This window comes from Cygnus atratus, chromosome 12 (assembly GCF_013377495.2).
Source record: "Cygnus atratus isolate AKBS03 ecotype Queensland, Australia chromosome 12, CAtr_DNAZoo_HiC_assembly, whole genome shotgun sequence".
Classification (NCBI taxonomy): domain Eukaryota; kingdom Metazoa; phylum Chordata; class Aves; order Anseriformes; family Anatidae; genus Cygnus; species Cygnus atratus.
The window spans coordinates 12,095,481-12,117,439 of record NC_066373.1 but is presented as its reverse complement, the minus strand read 5'-3'; the positions used below and the strand labels follow the sequence as shown (position 1 = coordinate 12,117,439).

Here is a 21,959-nt window from a genome sequence, read left to right as displayed (position 1 = left end):
GGAATAGGAAATGATTACTTCAGACCCATATGACCAACAAGGAGGAAGAAGCCTTCCCAGGTAGCACTGTCTCTGAACACAAAGGCTGACCATTTCTAACCATGGCGACAGTGACAGCATAAGCTAGAACTGTTTCTAGTTTTCAGAGACATGCTGACACTGAGGTCAAGTGCCATTAATACCGGTAACCTGTCTGCAGATCTGTGTCAGCAGCTGTGTTTTCCAAATGGCAGATGCTGGCCCTGTTAATATCCAAGTAAGTCTAATTTCAGCTTGTACAGGCCCACGCAGAAAGAAGGAGCAGCATTTGGAGCCTTACTGGAACAGGTGCCTTTGGTGTTAGCTTGTCAGAGAGGCCCGGGATAAGAACTGAATGGCTCCTAGGACTAGTCTGGAGACTGCTGCTACTGCTGCTCAGCGTGAGGCTGGTGTCCAGCTGCATCTTGGGGCTCACAGTCAAGTCTTCTGATGGCCTGCAGAAACCAGAGACACGAACAAATCAAGCAGGCCAACTTAACCATACAGGTCCATATCAAATGCTCAAGGGGAGGAGACTGGATCCACAGGTCAATGGAGGAACCCAACCCAAACTTCACAAGTGTTCTCCAAGCCCTCCTCCTTTCCACCGTGGTCAGCTATTGCCTATTTAGTAGCAACTGCATCTCCCAGCCACCATACAGCTCAAAGAAAGACCAAGTGGAAACAAGAGAAAGAGAGGGGCATTGTAATCTGTTTGAATTTGAGGGGTTTATGATAGAAGGGACCTGTTATATCTTCAATTCGCACTGTACAGAGTTCAGAGAGAAACAGTGCACTGTATGATAGGTCCTTGTCCATTTTCCAGCCCCCAGAAGTGAAGTTTTTCACTGTTATGCAGCCCAAGCCACCTCAATACTAGTAAAGTTTTCCTAACAGTCTCAATTATCTCCCTGCTCCTCGGTGGCTGCAGTGTTCCCTTACCTGTAAACAAAGACAGCCCTTTGGGAGAAGCATGTAAAGCAACAACACTGAGATGCAATAAGAGAATCCCTGTGAGGCACAAATGAAACACTGTTGTTGGCACCCTGGAAAAACAACAGGCATGCTCCAAGCTGCATCAGAGATGCAAACAGTTGCCCGTATAGGGACTTTGGGACTTGGACTAGTTTCTAACTCTGGTAACAATCTCCTCTCCTATAGGATGCACCACAGTTCTGCCCCGCACTGAAGAATAGTATTGCAAATGTATTATTTAATACATGCTCTATTTACCTGGACATAGAGGCATCAGTGACAGAAGTGCTACTCATGGCTGTGACTGCAGTCAGGGAACTGACGCTGCTGCCTGGAGATACAGTGATCTATAAGAAAATATACAGGGGTAAAATGTAACAGACTAATACAGCAACAGTACTCAACCTGAGATCATTGTCTCCAGAAGAACTCTTTGACAAGTCTTTGGCAAAGGCAGAAGAGGCAAAAAAAAAAAAGAAAGGTTGAGTTATACTGCTAGGCTGCTCAGGGCTGGTCGAAGGCAAGTCCCATCCCCATCACATGAACCTTGACTGCTTTTATTGAGCTGTTGCTCTGCCTGAACAAAGCAACATTCTAGAGGGCTCAACACTAGAGCATTTTGTCTTCCACATGGAAGTGGAGCACTCAAATGCACGTAGCTAGTTGGCTGGCAGTGTAAACCCCAGTGGGATATGCAGGCCCTAAGAAATACCTCCAGAGGAACCAACATAAGTGCACCCATATTCAGCTTCGAAAGCCTGTTTGGTCAAACTTCTTATGCTTGATGCTGCTTATGGCAGAGAGCAGAGATTAAGCTAAACTCAAGGCTGTGTCCACACTACAAAGCTCCTGGGCACTGGTGGCAGCAGGAAAAAGCTGCCACGAAATAGGTAGCAACAAACAGTCAGGTTTAAATTGAACATGAAGAGCGAGCTGCTCTTTTGCAGCAAATAATGTGCAGCCATCACTCCATCAGTATCTCTCTGCTCCCTTGGAGTATCTTTACAGTGAGAAGGCACACAAGTAGCTTCTGTACTCGACAACTTTTCTAGCAACATCAAAATCTTTATGAGGATTTTCATTTATTTTTTGCTCCTCAGGTTGTTGCTGGGGTTTGCTCTATCTCATCAGTCAACTCAGCACTAACTCCATATTTCCACGTGCTGCCCATCTTCACTCAAGCTCCTCCAGTACACGTACAAACTGTGGTGACAATCATATGTTCCTTCTTTGGAGATGGAAGCCCTGCCTTAGGACACGCACGCCACAAGTGCTGCTCACAAGCGCTCTCCTCCTTGCCTGGAAGAGCCACATCAGCATGGCCAGTAACTGCTGGCAATCCGTTTCTCAGAGGAAGACACGGATTCTCACCAGTGGAATCCACGCCTTGTTATTTTGCGGATCAACAGATTAAAGGATGCACTTTAAAAATATTTTAATTTGTTTACTCCCATACCACAAGCACATGGAGGAAAAACTTAACAGCTACGAATTCAGTACAGAGAATCAGTACATATTCAGCACAGAGCTAAAAAGCAAGAGCATGTGAATGTGTTTAAAACAAACTAAAATGGAGTTTGTATGCAGAGTGACCAAGAAACATCAAGCTCCTGCACTTATATTTGCTGGTATAACCAAAAAGAGGCAGTGGAAATCTGCACTAAGTTAGACAGACGCACACTGCCAGTGCCAGACAGCCTCTAGAAATGCCCAGCAGGACCCAAAGGTGCATGATGCAGCACAGCAGGCCATGCACATATGACAGAGCATTAAGAGGAATTCAGTGTTTTCTGACTGCTCCATCACAGCTCCACTGACACTTGCTTATGGCTTGTCACCAAGGGACTTTGCTACCCTTCACAAAGATCTGCAAATCCTTAAGGAATGATTCACACGCTTCCCAATACCAAAGTTCCTGAAGCAAGTATAGAAGATTTGTCTTCCACACGAGTTCAAGTCTGCTGTGTCAGATTCCAAAAACTCACTGAGCTACCAGACTACCAAGTTGCAGATCTCATGCAAAACATTTACCTACCTGATCATTTTAGGCATGCATTCTCAGGGGATCCTGTCAGACAGGACGTGCAGGGATGGCACAAGCTGACAGGGTTTTCTGCCATTGTAGCTATATCCCAACCCTAAACAATGTGTGTAACCAGTAAGAGCAGTCTCCCAGCACAGATAGTTATTTAGCGCACACATTTCTACAGAACACAGCTACACCAGCAGTTCTGCACCTAAATACAGCGCTCGCGACACAAGTATAGACCAGCTAAGCAATTTAGACGTGCCAACATGTCCTTAAGCAATTTGATTAAAAGCACAGCAGTGGGTCCTGAGCACTCTGCATTCAATCAGTTTAGCCTACCTGCCTACCTCTAGCCCACCTGCCTAGAGAAAGTTCCCAAAAGCATCAAAATTCACACTCATCCCTTGCACCATCACCACCAGCACTCTCCTCTGGTTACCTGTTGAAGAGATGCACTTGGTGTCATGAATGCATCTGGCGTCATCAACTTTGGTTTGGCATCATTTGAGAGAGCAAGAAAGTCTGCTGGTACAGGCAGGTCAGCAATACGTCGCAGGTCTGGTTGAGAGCCATGAACAGATCCTTTTTCAGATCCCAGCCCCTCTGTGCCTAGATCAGCTATGTGGTCTGGAAAGGCTTCCAAGAGAAAAACACAAATCAATTTACAGGAACTTCCCCAAAAAGGTAAAGTTTTAATTCCACAAAGTACGAACGTATGTCGTTGCCGGCCATACCGGATTCCAAAGGAACGAGGAAAAACCTTGCAACATGCTAATCAAAGCTAAGGGAAAGGCAAACCCTGTGTTCTGCTTACTCTTCGTATGCTAAAGAGTGGATGTTATCAGTCTTTGACAATAAGAGGTCCAACCCTCCTTTCTTCTCTGAACAGTGCCGGTTTTAACAGCCACATCCCAGAATGGTGAATGAGCCATTCACCAGAGCATGCTACGCACAGCCCAGTCTCCCCTACCCCAAAGCTCCAGTGTCACTGTGATTTCTTCTGCCTGACAAGAGACAAACGTTGTGCTTCTGGCACCGGCGCAGACCACCTAGGTAGGTGAACCCAAGTGTGCACCAAGCGTTAGCTCTCCCACCCTAACGTATCCCTATGCTCCACACTCTCCCTGGGCCCTAACCAAGTGGTCTGCTAGTCCATCCTGAGAACCTTTTATAGTGACACCACTATTACAGAGACACCCAGCGCTGCCATAAGCCTACCAACTCACTCCTCCTGCCTCCCCACCCTCCTGCCAAGAAATCACAACTTTTAAAAACTCAGCAATACCGAAGATTGACCAAACAAAAACACTCACCAAATTCTTCATGAGAGCCATGGGAAGGCACAGATGCACCCATATCAGGACTATGGAGAGGCTGGAATCTAATCTGCACATCCTGTAGGGCCCTGAAAAATAAAAAAATAAATAAAGGAAGCATCTCTGATTAGTTTAGGAATCACCAAGAAAAGTCTAAAGATTAGAAAACTCTTAAGGGAACTGACTCCCTTGGAATATGCATTAGTGTTTTCTACCTGTGATGAAAGGAGCAGAAACTGATCCCCATTCAGCTCTATCACCCAGTTCTGGCACCCAGAGCACTTGAGAGGTGCTTCCCAGTACTTACACATCAGCAGAACTCTCAAGTCACTGGGTATTTATGGCAAGAAAAATACTACCTTGCCATGGCATCATGCTGGGCCCCTTCCCGGTAAGGACATATGGAATACACCACAGCTAGAAGTTCCTAGGGGTCCAAGCAGCTTTTCTTATGAGCAAAAGAAATTGGTAAGCTAACAGCAGTTTAGTTCCACCAGGTCAGTGCAGGATTAGGACCACTGCCCATGGTAGCTGCTAGGCATACTCACTTAGTGTGCACACAGAAGAGTTTTATCAGCACGCCTGCCGCTGACTCAACAGCCCCTGCTCCCTGAGCACCTTCTGAAAATAAGACAAAAGTAAAACATGAAGTTGGACAGAAACAACAAACTACTGTAAAAACCATCAGAGCAGAGGATACAGCAGAGAACCAGCACAACACAGCTCCACCACTTCCCGACTTCAGAGGTAAATTCACCCTGTTAAGATAAAGTGTATCCTACACTCTCTTTACTTTCGAAAGTGAGAGCAATCAAATTCGCTCTAATCAAATCAAATAAGCCCCATGGAAGGGAAGAGCATACTTCACAAAGCAGAGTGGGGGAAGCTGAGGTCTGAAACTACCTGTTGACACAATTGGTTGGATATATTTTAAGAGACGCACTAGGTTATATCATACAGAAGTTCCCACTAGAGCATGACCCATCCTTCCTGGCTTGAATAACTGTAGCCTTGCAAAAATCTCCCATTAGATAGCACTGACAACATTCAGCCATGATCTGTATCTCTCTCACTGCTAAGAAAGAAAAAGAGTGCAATTAGAAAGGAAAAATCCCCCAAAAGAGACTAAATTAAGCATTCCTATGCAAATTGTCCTAATCATCTAAACACCAATCAGGGACCTGAAGCTTCATCCACTTCTGCTCCTGACTTGCTAAACACAGTCATTTTTTTCTTCTGCATTTCAGAGCAATATGCTTCTAATATCAACAGCATGAATTAACTGTAATTATGTAGAAGAATAGGCATAAGGAAATATATCATAGGGCTGTTCTGACAGTCCAGGAATCTTTCTAACAGGGAATATGCTGATGATTTTCAAAGCATCTTTAAAAATTTTAATAACAAAAAGGTAGGATCCTGGTCAGGAACAAGCTAACAGCCAAAAAGATGCAGCAATCAAGGAATGCTTGCATGGGACAATTCTCCACAGGCTTCACTGTCATAGTAATAGAAGAATATATCTCACCTGTCTCTCAGAAGCTTCTCTAAAATACAGTTTTTCTTGTTCATTTCTGTTGCAAGCAGCTTTGTGTCTTGGTAATGTGCTTTCCATATGTGATGGAGAAGAATCTCCCCCTTTCCCTCAACTCGGACTGCATACTGTCTTCACATCCTGGCACGCAGCTCAGGCAGTACGATTCCAAAGCAACTGATTAGTTCTCAGATACTGTGTTCACACCTCTGATGTTTAATTACACAGACAGGCAGCCATAGAAATATATCCCGACAATTCTTCCAAGAACTCTTTTGCTACTGTGAGCCTACATTGAACTGCTCTGGAGGAAGATGAAGCCCTACATTGCTAGGAGTTTCACCCTGTGTCCTGCTGAAGGCGAGGAACCTACGCAACTGCAAAAGAAACGCTGCTCAGATACTGACCAGCGCATCTGGTACTGATCAGCAAAGCACTTACTTAAGCCTGCACAGCCCTGCAATGCTTTTTTAGTAACAAACACCTCAGTGAAGTTGCTGCATGATTAAGAGGCAATGGCTACAATCTGTGGGTTAGGAGGATCGGGCTGAGTATTAGGAATGTATTTTCTTTCAAAGGGGTGTAGCCCTGGGACAGGGCACCAGGGCAGGGGCACAAATGTTGCATTCAGAGGCCTTCAAGAGAGAGCTAGGTAAAATCATAGCTGACCTGATCTACTGCCAGCAACAACAATACTGCCAGATGCTTCAAGCAGCAGGCTGGACCAGAGGTCCCTTGTAACCCACCCTACTGTGCTTCTCTGAAGTGCGCTAGCTGCACAGATGCATTTCTTACAGAGTAAAAGAATCACAGAATGGCTTGGGTTGGAAGGGACCTAAAGATCATGCCACCCACTAGATCAGGTTGCCCAGAAGGACCAACAAGCCTTTCACAAGAAAGCCAGAATCAGTCAAGACAGACAACCTGTCCGACAGCAGCCAAATTCTCTGTGTCACCTACCTACACTCAAGTTGTCATTTTCCTCTTCTGCTGGGAGCACTTCAGTGTGCCTTAAGCGGCAGCGGCTCACTGCCTGGATGCCGAAGCTTAGGACTGGGTGGGTGAGGAGGAACTCTGAGATGGAGCTGAAGTAAGCTTTGCCCTCCTCTTGGTTCTGCATCAGCTCCATCACATACAAGACCTGGAACAATCAGAAATGGTAAGTCACAGGGCTTTCAGAGCACAGCATTAGGACCTGAACAAGATCTGAGAGCATGGGAATAACACAAGGAATAAGGTCCGAGACATTTAAATCTGAAAGAGGACATCCCAGGGAACCACACTGCTATGTGAATTAGCGTTCATCAGGAACTCAGTCCTGCTGTGCCAGACATAGGTTCCTTCAAATAAGAAGTTTACTTTGGAGTGAGAAATAATCCTTAAGGCTCCTCAGGATTAATCAGCTGAATTGTCACCATCTGTCATCTTATACTGAAATAACTGAGGCCAACCTCTGTGCATTTTTAGTTATTAACATGCAAAGCCCAGATCTAGGAAGCAGAACCAGTCACAAAGACCGTTTCTTTTTCTGTCACCGATACCCACACAGCCAGCAAAAAATGAGCCACCTACTTTTCTCTGCACATCACTCAGTATCAGATACTCAGCGGAGAGGTCCAGGCAGACTTTCAGGCTGGGAAGAATACTCATGGAGCTGAAGATGTCAGGAGAAAAGCTAGATCCACAAACAAGACGGGAGGAGGTACAGAAAGTAAGTTATATTAGCACAACCAGAACAATTCCTTTGAATTATTTAAAATACATCTTAATGAGTTTATAGTGCAACCACCACCCACTAAAACAAAAGGATAATTGCCAGAAATCAGTGCTGACATCACAAGACCAGCAAAGGAGATCACAGAATAGAATCAAGTTATGGATTCTGAACATTTATACGAAAGGTGACAGTTTGTCATTATCTAACATATGCCACAGTCATAGGAGGCTAAGAGCCAATGCTACAGATTTAAGAACAAAAATCAACCAAACCAAAATAGGCTTTGGACTTCTGCAGTATGGGACAGAAAAAGCAGCACTCAGCTGTACGCCACAGTCCTCTCATTTTAAGATGCCAATTCAGAAGGGGCTCTACATGTGCATGTGATCACAGATGCCACAATCCACCAGCAAAAAAGTAAAATCAAAGAACAGCGCAAGCTGAGTGAAGGGATGGACTACAATGGAATTTGAACTTCTGGACCTATATGGCTCAGCAAATAAGCCTCGTAAAACTGTTTAAGCTCTGTTGACATAGTGGCTTCTCAATATTTAAATCAGAAAGAGCAATTTCTAGGAAGAGATCCTAGATTGGTATCTATATTTTTACAGAAGAAAGCACTCAACGAGTGCAATTTGGAATTCCTCTCCTAGTGCTACAGCTATACGTATGCTTTACAGACCAAAGTGAAGACAACAGGTCTTGGTAACATGATTGTGTGTAAAAGGATCAGCCTCCCCTGCCTTACTGAAGTCTAGCCTGACAGGCTACCACAGCCCTGATAGCTTTCAACAAATATCGAAGATCAGCAAAGGATGAGGTTCTAACTAAGGCTAGAGTAGACTCCACTGGAGATTAAGGTCACCTCTGCAAAGTAAGGATAGCTGGAAGTTGAGAGCTTTGTTACGATACAATTTCTCAAAGAAAATCCAACCCTCCAGAGGAGCGAGCATATCAACACCTACCAGACAGTCTGCAGACACGTCCAAGACACAGTGCACCACATCTTCAGTTCTCTATTCTGATCTGCTCCTGTGATGAGAAATCTCCAGAAGGGAACCCTGTAGGCACAACAGAATTGAGTTCTCTTAAAGACCGACCACCTGTTCCATCAGAACATTTCACAGAAAAGTTCCTCACAAGCATGTCATAGCAAAGCTCCCAGAAAATCTCCGTTTCCAAGGCAGATTAGAAACCAGTATAGCTCTTGTAGCTCTCAAGAACTATATGACCGTAACTGATTGAAGAAAAGAAACAGCTACTTTTTAAATCAACTACAATAGACATTTGAAAGACAAAAGGCCTGCCTTTTGGCCAGGCAAAATTGACCATATCACAAACCTGAAAGGACCCATCAACTTGGAACTGTCACTGCTTTCATGGAACTGACACTAGAATTAAGATAACTTTAGGCTGTGCTCCAGGGCACTCCATCACTAGACTTAACTACACTTACTACAACTTATTACAGAGATGACAGAACTTGCTCCTGCCACAAAGCTAAATTTTCACAAGTACAATGCAATTACAAGGAACTCTCCAAAGGCAGAGTTCGAAGGCACTACCTAATTCTGATATGCAAAGTACAGGATTGGGGCCTTACTCTGGGTCTTGTTTTTTATGGTTGTCACAGAAGAGCAGGCAGGAAAGAGGCCTACCATCATGTGGTTTCCACTCATGAAGACACCTGGGAAAGAATCAGAGAAAACATCAACTGTGCATGGAGTGGTAAATGAGGAAGCTAAAAAGTGGGATCTGAACACGTTATCCCTTGTCCAAAGAGAGCATACCATGCCACTATAGACAGTGACCAAAAAATAAAGTCATGTATTGCTCTTTGGTATGGTATCTTAACAACCACACAACATATAACAGATTTCAACATCGTGATGAACAGCTCAGAGCAGCTTTCTGCATTGCAAAAGAGAATGACTTTTTTGCAAGAGAGAATAACCGGCTGACTTTGACTAAAACCACTGCAAAGCATAAAATTCATGTTTTCAGACACAGCTCTTTGCTTTTTCCTGAAGTTCACCAAACTATGAGCACGTGATACTCAGTGATATAACAGCACTCTTCACTAACAAATTACTTCACAAACATTCACCCTGTATTTTTATAGCGTCCTGAGAATGACCACTGCAGGTAATCCTGTAACAAGACAATTATCAGAGAAAACGCAGCTGAGCTCTGCAGCACAGTAAGATCCTTCATTTTTTAAATCTCAAGTTACCTTGGCTCATCTTGCCCCTCAATATAGATCTGCCAGAATTTGACAAAACCATCATGACTTGCTGTGGCCAACACAGTTCCATCTGGAGAAAGCGCTCCCTCGCTCAGGTACTAAACCAAGAGGGAAAAAAAAGACACAGAAAAGTAATTTTATAGCTCTTCAAGGAGAGACAATACTCTTTTCACACAGGAGTTTGATTAACAAGCAGATAAAACATCTGCTCCTTCACAAGATCACGGTGATTTCTAACATATGTCTCACTAGACAATTTTAAACTTCTGAGAAAAACTGACAAGGACTTTTTTTTTTTGTAATAATAATAATTAACAATCCAAACAACAAATTTAAGTGCAATAAATTATGCTGCTACTGTTCCCACCATTACTCATGTTATGAACAGAACTCACTTGGGATTTTCTGGCTTCTCACGAGCATTAAGTACTTTGTTTTATCTAGGTGATACAATTACTTTGTCATTATCCTGTTTAAGAAATTGATTTTCTTCAGTTGTTTTTTATATTCAAAATATCACCTTCTGAATGCTCAGCTGCAGGCCTTGTTCACTGTACTGACAGATATAGCTATAATCATTAGGGGATTCATAGAAAAATAACAATGGGCTTAGTTTTCCCTTTCTCATCCAGCAATAAACAACAGTGTTAGGTGGTCCATTCACCAGAATATGTAACAACAGAGTTCAAATACAGACCAGGCTGTCAAACAGGCTCTTGGAAATACAGGTGTTTGTCCTGGTTCCAGCTAGGATAGAGCTAATTTTCCTCCTAGTAGCTGGTAGGGTGCTCTGTTTTGGATTAGGATGAGAAGAGTGTTGGTAACACACTGATGTTTTAATTGTTGCAGAGCAGGGCTTACACCAAGCCAAGGACTTTCCAGCTTCTCGCTCTGTCCTGCCAGCAGGCAGGCTGGGGGTGCAGCAGGAGCTGGGAGGGGACAGACCCAGGACAGCTGACCCCAACTGGCCAAAGGGGTATTCCGTACCATATGGCATCACGCTGAACAATTATATGGGGGGCTGGCTGGGTTGGGGGGGCAGCCACTCAGGGATAGGCTGGGCATTGGTCAGTGGGTGGTGAGCAATTGCATTGTGCATCTCTTGTTTCGTACACATTATTAGTAGTAGTACTATTATCATTATTATCACTTTCTTGTCTTAATAAACTGTCTTTATCTCAACCCACAGGCTTCACTTTCCCGTTTCTCTCCCCCATCCCAGAGAGGGAAGAGGGTGAGCAAATGGCTGTGTGGTGCTGAGCTGCCGGCTGGGTTAAACCACAACAGTGTTTCAAGAGCCATACTCAAAGCAAATGACTACAAACCCACCCTGGCTCTTGAAACAAAGGTTACTTACCACTAACTTGTGCACATAGCCAGTAGCAGGCTGTGGGTGATAGGCTGGATTGGTAAGAAACTTTTTTTTTTTTTAAACAGCAAAATGTCCTAAGAACTCCAGCTCCTGACACATTAAAACCCAAAGAGAACCTAAATGATCTGCAGTGATCACCTTTGTGACAGTAGTAAAGAAAAGGAAATAGATTTATACCGTGCTGTGGCCTTTCACTACGATGAAGCCTTCTTTGATGTTAGGCACTTCCACTGGCCAGGAGCTGTTGTTTGTTCGGATAATGTCCAAATCCCATACCTCTGCCTGGAAAACAAATGTGTATACACACAGACTTGTTTCTACAAGCACTGGTCTGACCCAGTCGAGAATTTTACTTCTTTACCTGATGTATCAGCCCAATGGCAACTATGTGACACAAACCTTCCTTTCTCCACCTGGTTTGGCCATTAGACGCTCTCCTGGCACCCAGCCGTACCTAAGTACTGCTGGGCAAAGTCATAGTTGCTGCTTGCCAGCCCCCTCCCCTGGCTACTGGCCAAGCCGGAATAAATGAATGATGCCTCTGGCCCCCCACATTGTTGCTAGTGGTCCTCACTATTTGGTGGTGAGCAAATGTTCTCACTTTCCTTCCTCCCGAGCCCCTGAGAAAGATCAGCACAACCTCTCCTCAGGTGAGAGGAATCCTGAATCTCATTACTGAAGGATCTCCAGCATGGACTAAGCAGAAGCCTTGACATCTCTAACCATATGGACTCTTTATTAGATTCTCTCCCTCTAACGGTAATAAGGGTCAATCTTTCAAAAGCAACATTTCCTTACCCTGTCCTCATGCAGCAATGCCAATGTTTGACTTCCCTCTTCACCATTCTCTTCATTATCATCTGGGATGAAAGGACACCAGATGATTCTCCGAGAGGTGTTCAACGGGGTATTCTCAGGTCGTTTGATGTTCACCAAGATCTCCTCTCTGATCACCAAAGTTAAGAAACGAAACTTTCTGGCTGTAACTGATACTCAGCAATAACCTATTCAGGTTTGCTCCTCTGGTAAATACTATTAAACCTCAATTTTTTTTGACTTACTGAGATTCAAAAAGAAATCAGGTACAAGTACTCTGCTAAAAATAAAAGGCAGGCAACTTTTCTTCTAAGTTAAAAAGTAAAAGTAAAAAGTTAATAGTTCTCATAATCTTCTCTTGCAGACTGCAGACAGGAATGGGATAAGCACAACAGGAGCACATACTGAATGTGCAGTCCATGCAACTGCTGATGGACAGATTAAATTATTTCAGCACTGCAACAACAACACAGAAAGGTAGAAAAGCTACCACGCTGACCCAGGCTGAGTGCTCTGGTCCATCCATACAAACCAGTTCTTAAACAACTACAACCACCTTCACCCCAGTTGCTATTGGAATGATTGCATACAATTAAAATTCAGAAGCCACAACTTAACACACCAGTTCCCACAGACTGATGTGCTTCCCAAAAGCACTGAAAAGTCACTCCTAGCATTTAAAAGAAAATTATTTGGGGCAATGAATCAAGCAGTAAAATAAATTCCAGTACCACCAAAAGAACTAGGGTGACAGGTTTGGAAGGAAGTTACTGAGCGAGAGGATTGTATTGCATCTTCTTCCTCAGAAAAGTAACTGAGGTAAAGAGCTAGAACCAGAGAAATATGAGTAAAGAGCTTTGTCACATGGCTGAGCTGACATTGTCCATGTTTAAGGCCACCAAGTACAGATCGACACTAAAATCCTTCTGGGCTACTTTTGCCTGGACCAGAAACTACTTTTTACTGGACCAGAGCACAGAAACGTCACTCCTACAATTTCAAGTTACAGCTGCAAGTGCAGAATACAGGCACAGGCTGATCAAGCAAACGTTCATCTGATACTCTCTGGGATGGGCAAAACTATCGACTTCCCTCCTGCAAGCTGCTGATCTGAAAAGGCTATGAAATAGGCTGCAATTCTGAGGTTGCACTCACATGTAACCCCTATAAAAACATTGATGCGAGACTTGATTTGACAAGATACTGGATTTTGTCTTTATCCATGGACAGGCGCCAGACAAAAAGGTTGCCAGCCTCATCCAGGCACGCCAGCTGGTTGGAGTTGAGATGAGCAAAAGCCAGGTCTGCCACGCCACCCGTGAATCCCTTCAGCAAGGTCCTCTCAGCAGTGCTGATGCTCAACACTCGCACCATGGCGGAGCCATTACTGGCAGCTGCAGAAAAGAGAGAAGGAAGAAGTCACCACCCATCTGTGCGGTTTCCCTGCAGGGCTGCCTTTGTCCCCCAGATGTCAACTTGTCATTTCCAGCATCCATTCTGCCATCGGCTGCCATCAATTGGCAGCACACTGAAAAACGGAAAACCCGTATCAATAGACACCCCTCTAACAAGCCCTTTCAAGACCCAGTATATGTGCAAAAACATTCAACGAATTTTTCAGCTTTGGTGCACAAAGGAACTACAGCAACAAAAGGGAGTTTGCTTGCTTTGTAAGGGGCAGCTCAGTTCCCAAGATCTTCTGCGGTGTTTCTCGAGTACCACAAGTTCTAACTTGCTCTGCTTAGAATGTAGCCAATCTCATGATTCTCATGAAAGAAGCTTTCATTGAACACAAGACCTAAATCTTTATCCCAAGATGATTATGAAGCTACCAAACCTCCAAGATTCACCTCTTTTGGCAATGAATTACTTTTAACTACAATTCCATTTTCAGTAACCGGACAAAAGGAATCACTGAGAGGCAGGTAGCTCAAATACCTCTCCTGTAAGGAGAATATTAAAAGTATAATCATTCACCTGCGAAAAAGCACTGCTTTTTGGCTTGCGTGGCTGAAAAGAATGTGATTCACTGCATGCATATTCTAACCAAAGTTTTCAGCTTTTCCATTTCAGACAAATATCACTATAATGCAGACAGTCTTATGGAAACCATATTGTTTCTGCTTCTAAGTGCCCAAGGCAGCCCTGGCAGATCACAGCTTTCCGTACTTTTACCGCACCCAAGTTTTCATACTTCAAAAAAAAAAAAAAAAAAGGCAAGGCATCCTAAAAACACCTACTCTAGGATAATCTCAGCTAAGAAAAATGCAGAAGTGGAGTAGTAGTTTTCATAAAAGGCCAGAGAAACTGATGGGTGCTATAACTAAGAAGAAAGGAAAGAGACAAGGGAGTCCCAAACACTGTGTGGTTGCACCAGAGCAGAAAGAGACATTGCAGATAAGTAAGTGTTTGTTTGTTTCATGTATTTTGTGAAACAATCTTTCCTTGTGTTGTCCTGCTTTTCTCTCCTTTCCTACTACAAAGCATGCTGCATCCGCGCTGCTCTTTGCCTCCTCTAAATTTAGCCTTAAACTCAACTCTAAATTTATGCAAGCAAATCCATCACAAACATCTATCTACTCAAATTACCATGTGGCTGCTTCTGTACTTAGCGACAAAGAAGCTTGTTTGCTACAATTATTACTATTATTTCATTACACAAACAATCTGAACATCAGCTTACTGTCCAGTGAAACCAACTTAGTCCTTCAACTTTTTCTCCCTCCCACTGATTCCTTCTCTTTCTTATATTTCTACCTTCAGAAAAGCTTCCTGCCCAGTGGAAAGTCTCCCACACCAACAACTCTTTCCTCTCCTGTAGCTCCAGCTGCACTTTGATTCCCGTTAGAACAGCATGCTGATCTGGGTCTTGCAACAAGGTTCGCTTATTGTCAGTTACCTTCTTCTGATGCAAACTTTGCCTCTTACAGAGATACACAGAGCAAAACATCAGAAATCATATCCAAGACGAGCAGGTACCTCACCTCTAAGGGCATAAGCCAGGTAAGAGTTTGAAACAGCTATCAGATTGCCATAATAGTATTTCTGCTCCCAGTCGTATCTAGCAACAGGCTGTATTTTCACCTGCTCAAGAGAAAGAAAAAAAACTCTATGAGAAATGTCTGGAATAAACTTCCTGGAACAAACTTGCCAAATATATGATTTCTTCTAGGAAAGGTCTGTAATGCTTAACTGGAAACTGTCAGACGCAGCAGTGGGTAAGAGGAATTGCATATTGAGTGCCAGGTAGCAGAGCCCTAAATATTCAAAGTTCTGGGGGCTGATGAATATTTCCTTCCTCTGCAGGAAGGAATGCAACTCACTGAATGTGTCATATTGCAGAACAACCCTCTACCCTTCAACTACAGCAAAGTGGCTTTTACTTCCTTATTAGCACTGCATCTGGATTCTCAGTCCTTGGAAACTCTTTTGAAATACAAAAACATTTGCTGCATTGGCACTTGCTCTTTCCAAGAAACTGAGTCCCGGTTTTATTTGATACATTGTCATAATTTCTGCAGTACTTTTTAATTTTTTGCTCAGAGACGGTGATCTTCCCTTTCATTTTTAATTTCAGTATCACCTAAGCAAAACAGGGATAACACGGTACAGTATTCATGTATGATCTCCGAGTTCCCTTAATTCATTGCACATCAAGGAGCAAAATGATACAATATGGAAAAGTGCCAAGAGGACGAAGGCCAGAGTTCTCTCTCGAGCATGTGCTAGTATTCTGCTACAGCACTGGTTCTCATCTCAGCATACTGCTTGTTCTGCAGCTCTGATCTGCTGGCTGGAGCCCTCAGCAGGACTGGAGCTAGCGAGCTATTAAGAGCAATGCTCCCTCTGTAGCAAAGACATTCCAGCAAAGAAACAACCAGCAGGAGAAGCTTGTTCTTGGAGGAAGGGCACTTTCTCAGGAACCTACAGCTTAGATTATTCCTGAAAGTTAAAAGATAACCTGGCCATCCTCTGTAATAACAGTAACAATCAATTACAAGATACTGCTTCAATTCCTTCCTCCTTGCTAAGCTCTCCGCCAAACTTCTACCTAACTACAAGCTTCTACAACACAGGAAAGAAGATAGTCATTTCTGTTTAAAATATTCAAGTGCTGAGCTGATGTGACTAAAAATAGAAAGAACCATGCTTTCTCATGTTCCTTACCTTGTTACTTCCTCTGGCCTTACTTGTGATGCTGGAATCACTGCTGGCTACTATCTCCACATCTTTTGCTGATATTACTATGCAAGTGGAGCTGTCATCACCAGAAAGGCAGCTTTTAAGAAAAAACAAAGAAGAAAAGATGAGACAGGACTCCAAAGGAAGAGAACAGAGGTCAGGTATTTGTTGTTCATAATGTTAACAGCAACACAGAAGGAATACCTGTGCATCTAGGAGGTTTGAGCTGAGCAACTGAAAACAGAAATTACTTTCAGTTAAGAGTCTCCCTTCCCAGTATACCACAGGTTTGAGAGAGCCAAACACCTTGTTTATTCAGCTTAAAAACCTCCAGACTCTTCTCACAGCCCCTTAGCCTATTTGACTTGAGCACAGACCTATATTTAGTTAAAGTAGCCTTAAAGTTGCTTACTATCCAACACCATAAGGTGCAAAGAGACCAAAGCCGACCAGCTGAACCTCATCAACTGAGCATCTCGCTCATGGTTCTCACAAAATCGCCTCTCAAAACTACACAGAGAAAAACCAAATAAAAGGTATTTACAGGAGCTCTGATTTTAAGAAGAGTTAGTGCATGAAGCCAATGATTACGCTAATTAGACTGATGTATGATAGCAGTTCTGGGTTTGGAATTACTCCTGTGACAAGCCCAAACTCTTCTACATGCACATGTTCTCCTGCATATAGCAGGAAAAACAGTAAAACCTGGTGCGCTGTCCCAAACACACCAGTGCGCACACACAACTCAGCAGAGACAGGAAGACATCTAGCTGAGGTGCAGCTGTTCTAAGTCACGGGGGGAGACATATTCTGACAAGTGCAAAAGTGGTGCAAGTTACCTCTCGGGTAACTCGGGTCCCTGCAGGAGTCTAGCTGGAATTCTACAAGAGAATGCTGTTTCACCCCCAGCCCTGCTAACTGACCTCCATCCTGACTCGCAACGCCTGCCATGTGTCCAGCCCTGCACTCCTTCTCCCTAAACAGCCCTGTTGATATTATTCCTCAGTTCCTGAACAGCATGGATGTCAGGCTGCGTGCCTCAGCATCACAAACACCACAAAAGCTCGGACCAGCAGCTCTGACTCACAACTGTCAGCTGAACTCCATGTAAAACTTACCATCAGATTCCCAGCATGCTCGTCCAGGCCCACCAGAAGCAATTTTTAACCATTTTCCACTCACTCACAGCCTCTTTTGAACAACACTTACATGACTTGCTTCTCCTGCAGCACTCCCAGAGAAATGCTGCGATGCACCGGCTTCGCCAAAGAAGGTCCATCGCCGGCCACGATGGGATCAGGCACCAGCAGTCCGTTCAGGTCTCCATTATAGGAATTTGACGGCCTCTGGTTCTCATTTACTGAACCTAGGAAAAAGCATTACCGACCATGCACAGTATCCATTAAAAGAAATAGCGCTGTGTAAAACACACTACCTTCAGATGTTTTTCATCAGGTTCTACTGATCTATCAGGCAGAATACGTTGAATTGGTCGGAAATAGTATTCTTCTCTAAAAAGGATGTGTAAGACCTCCCATGTAAGAAACTTGTATCACATACAAGAGCGAAGTCATAGGTCTTGTGTTACACAAGCACTCCCAGCAGACCAGAAAGACCAACGAAAGAAGAGGGAAGTTAGGTTCAGGGAGCAAATATTCTTGGATCAGAAGGACTAAGATGATAATTCAGATTTACTGTATCTCGTAGTCAGGTTCAGGACCAAAGGGTTCGTGAAGCGTCATTTCTAACCCTCGTGCCTGAAGAGATCTCTGAAGTCCAGCAAGCACATACGGTGGTCAGCCACAGCACTTGGGGTTGGCTGGAAATAATACACTTGTTACTTTCCAAAACTGCCTTCTAAGACCTGACCTCAAAAGCCAGGTGTTCTGCTAACCCAGCTATGAAACTGTGCAGCTGTGCCTCTGGGATTCCCACAATTCTCACTTGGTTTACTCCTCACACGGGAAGTTGGCAGCGCTCAAGTTTTGTGCAAAGCAACCATTTGTTCTGTTTCAGCTGTGCCTTCACGTATTTGGCCAAGAACAAGTTGCCTGGTGGCCTCCATGCCTTCTGAAGGCTTCCAGAAGGGGACAGACGTAGCAGAGAGGTGCAGGAGACTCTTCCCTCTGCTGTGAGCAAGGTAATAGCCAACAATCCCTGCTGGAGACCAAACCTCCTCCACCGACACTTACACATCAGTGCACAGAAGTCAGAGCCACCTGTCTCAGCAACATCCTTGCTTGAAATTTTCACTGGTTTTGAAAACTGCAATTCTGTGCACCATTGCCAGGTAACTGCTGCAATGCTCTTGTGAAATGGCTGCTCCCAGGACCAGGAGTGCCACCGTTACTGGCACACGTAACTAGACCTCAACGCAACGGTGGGCAAGAGACACCTCCTCTGAAAGCAAGGCAGGCTTTCTATCACCAAACACACCTAGTTGCTTTCACGCATCAGGATGAGCGCTGCTGTCTACAGAAGCGATTGCAACTACTGAACTTGCCAAACGAATATTTAACAACTGCCTGCTTACGACCACGGTCATTAAATCCGCAGCTACACCACGGCCACGAGAGGCCCGTGCAGCTGCAGGGTACCCCAACGCAGAGACCGCTCGGGCACCCACCTGGAGCTCGCCTCAGCTCACCTGCGCTGCACTAAGGGAACAGCAGCTGCGCTCACACAGCACGAGGAAACTTCAGGTCACCGAATGCCATCTTGTGGCCACCCAACCCACCTGTGCCACGCTTGCTGTTGCACCCACGTGTGGTGGGCACTCATCCAGCTGCAGCAGCTTCCACCTGCTGCAATTTATCCTTTGCGACCAAAAGTGGGAAAGTAATCACACAGAAAAAGCACCCAGGCTGACGGAGCGAGTCGACACATTCTTTCCTCCATGTGCAGGAACAGGAACGGCTCACGTTAAGTACCTCTGCTCTTTTGGGGACTGTAACAACAGCTCCATGGGAAAGGGAAGGAAACACTCCACAGAGGCTGATGGAAACACCCCACAGCGGGACACTGCAGCGCAGGAATGTGCTTAGCCCGTCTTAGAGAGAAGCAAGCAAGCAAAGGCGTGGCCTGCACACAATCCTGAAGCGAAGGGAAGAGGCTCAGCGTTTAGCAGGTACATGAACAAAACCCAGCGCTAACAAGACTAGTACTGGCTTCAAAGGGAAACAATACCAGTTACGTTCATCACCTCTCTATAAGGCAGGAAAGAAGGAACAGAGTCAGGATGCAGAATGCTTCCTGCTCCCACCACCACCTTCACCTGGAGACGCTCCTTTGCGCCGAGCAGCGCACTGCCCCGACACCCGGCACGCGAGCAGGGCGGGCGCAGGTAGCACTCGTTCCCCCTTGCTGCAGGCACGCCATCAGAAAAGGGCCGTGGCTGCCGAAGCAGCAAGCGATGCACACCGAAACCCAGAGAAACCCGTGTCAGGAGAATGTGTACGGATCATGGATGGCGTCTGCACAATCACCAAACCCCAAAAATCTACAGAAGCATTGTGACAGTCGTAAACTTTTTAGAGCGGGGAGCGATTCTTGTCATCTGCTGGGGCAGCACCCAGAATAACAAAATGCTGCTCAAGGCCACCTGCAGCTGGTACGGCAGAACTTTCCTAGGGCTAACAGCCATGGAGAGCAGCTACAGTGTTCTCTGCACAATGGGAAAACCTGCCACAGGGGGAGTAACAGAAACTAGCTCTAAAGAGGACTTTGACCACAGGAACTTTCCGCTAGACAAGACGTGATTCGTGAAGCTGCTTCTATTCTCTTTCAAGAGCCTTGAAAGCTTCCCTTTCTTCTGACACCCTAACAGGATGTTCTGAGGCTTTCAGCTGGCAAACAAGCCTTCTCGATTTTTACTTTATTTTGTCGTGTTCTTTCAAGTCTATGTGCTACTTACTAGCTGGGCAGTGCTTCCTGCTAAGAACAACTGCAGGTTGGTTACAGCCTGACTTACTGTCTGGGTGCTCCTTTTCCTCTCAACTGCTTTCTTATGCACTAGAGCTGACAGAGACAGAGAACGAGATGCAGGGGACAGGAATTAATACGAAAGAAGAAGCATGGAAAGAAGCGAGGCATCCTCAGTAAAGAATTCCTTCGTTTCTACCAGCAAGAAAATCTGCTTCAGGGGAAGCTCAAGTTTCTTTTCTCCTGTGGTGACAACTCCAACTGCTTCCCAACCATGACGCCTTTCAGCTCCTGAACTGCCTGCAAAACAAGTGCTCCCCATCACCGCACCGAGCTCTCCTTTCAGTCCTTCAAGTACAGAACTGTTACTTACTGTGAAGGAAAATTACGTTATCCTATAAGAACTGCGATGCTGGAGCACCCAAGCGCTCCAGAAACAACACAAACTTCTTCAAGTAATTATTGGTTTTTCAATAGCCAGTAAAACCAATGAAACTGGCTTCCTGTAGGCTCGCTCCACGTGCCCCTCCACCACCAGCACCCTGTCCCACACAGCCCTGCGCCCAACCCCTCACCCCTGGGGCCAAGCAAAAGCCAGCACAGGCGGCAGCTGCTCTGGAGCTAGCGCAGTGGCGGTGACAGACTGGCTGCTGACTCTGAGGACGCCTGAAAGCCAGGTTTCCTCAACAGGAGCACAACGCGGGCATAAGTCTTGCACCCGGACCCTTCGTTTCCGGACAGAACGCCCACGACCTCAGCCTGCTTCAGCCCACCGGGTTTGGCTGGAGCGCTGCACCAGGCCCGAGAGAGCCGCGAGGGGGCTGGTGCTGGGTGCAAGGCAGCGGGGACGCGTCTGTGCGGCTGCCCCCCGAGTGCTGCTGATCACCCCGGTACCCGCCCCAGCAGGAAGCCGCCCGGCGAAGGCAGAGCGCAGAGGTACGGCGGCTCTGAGGTAGGAGAAAACTCATAAACGCCTCAAGACGCTGCCTGCGCCGGGAACGCCGCTCGGGGCTCAGACAAAAGAGAAAGCGGAAGGCTGAGGGCGGCAGCGACCGCGGGGAGCCCGGGCACCCGGGGGAACGCTCAGGAGGCTCCGGCGGGGAACCGGGCGGCACCGACACCCCCGCGGCACGGCCGCTGCCGGCCGGGGGGAGCCGGGACAGGCGGCCCCGGAGGAGCGGCGGTGCCCAGCGGGCGGTGCCCGGAGCGCCCCGCGGGGCTCCCCGGGGACCGCGGCCTCCCCCGGCCCGGCAGGCCCGGAGGCGGCGGCGGCCGCACCCGGCCCTCACCTCCCGGCCGGTCCAGCTTGAGGATGTCCCGCAGGTGCTGGGTCGCGTCCTCGATGTCGATGCTGTTGGAGGAGGCCATGGGGCCCGGCCCGCCACCCGCCCCGCCGCCGCCGCGCTGCCCCTGCCCGCCGCCCACGCTTCCGCCTCCGGTCCTCGCCGCCAGGGCTCCGGGTGGAAACCTCGGCGGGGCCGCCGGGTTCCGGGCGGGGCCCCACCCCCTCGGCCCGGGCCTCGGGAGGCCTCACGGGGACGGGGGGGGGGACGGGGGAGGCGCCCGGCCGCTCTCGGTCTCCGGCAGCGCGACAGGAGGGCGGGGATCGGGGCGCCCCCGTAAATCCGCGCGGCCCCTCTCGGGGGGTCTCCCCCCTGGCCAGAGCCAGCCCGGGCCCTCCCCTCACTTCCAGCAGCAAGGTCCCTGCAGAGCGCCCCGTCCCCCTGCGAGCCAATATCCTCGGGGGGGGGGGGGGGGGGGGGGAAGCTTCCAGCGCGACTTCCCCTAGCCCAGCAGCAGGGACAGGGCAACGCTGCTGGATTAGAAACAGCAG

General features: G+C 46.5%; 1 protein-coding gene across 2 annotated transcripts in view; it reads right to left on the bottom strand.

Annotated features, from left to right (window-relative positions):
* The window catches only part of EDC4 (enhancer of mRNA decapping 4), a 38,167-nt gene extending 16,601 nt beyond the window's left edge, over window positions 1-21,566 (bottom strand). The window contains exons 1-17 of one of the 2 annotated variants that reach the window (XM_035543632.2): window positions 21,415-21,566; window positions 17,414-17,570; window positions 16,190-16,301; window positions 15,007-15,106; window positions 13,227-13,416; window positions 12,005-12,152; window positions 11,384-11,488; window positions 9,823-9,932; window positions 9,193-9,276; window positions 8,555-8,650; window positions 7,445-7,547; window positions 6,833-7,013; window positions 4,887-4,959; window positions 4,336-4,427; window positions 3,462-3,658; window positions 1,252-1,340; window positions 320-473 (exon numbers count right to left, since the gene is read on the bottom strand). In XM_035543632.2, the coding sequence (XP_035399525.1) occupies window positions 320-473; window positions 1,252-1,340; window positions 3,462-3,658; window positions 4,336-4,427; window positions 4,887-4,959; window positions 6,833-7,013; window positions 7,445-7,547; window positions 8,555-8,650; window positions 9,193-9,276; window positions 9,823-9,932; window positions 11,384-11,488; window positions 12,005-12,152; window positions 13,227-13,416; window positions 15,007-15,106; window positions 16,190-16,301; window positions 17,414-17,570; window positions 21,415-21,493 (2,070 nt within the window). In that variant the 5' untranslated portion in view covers window positions 21,494-21,566. The remainder of the gene's footprint in view (window positions 1-319; window positions 474-1,251; window positions 1,341-3,461; window positions 3,659-4,335; window positions 4,428-4,886; window positions 4,960-6,832; window positions 7,014-7,444; window positions 7,548-8,554; window positions 8,651-9,192; window positions 9,277-9,822; window positions 9,933-11,383; window positions 11,489-12,004; window positions 12,153-13,226; window positions 13,417-15,006; window positions 15,107-16,189; window positions 16,302-17,413; window positions 17,571-21,414) is intronic. The other variant, XM_050713150.1, reaches the window with a different exon arrangement.
* Window positions 21,567-21,959: the final 393 nt, after the last annotated feature.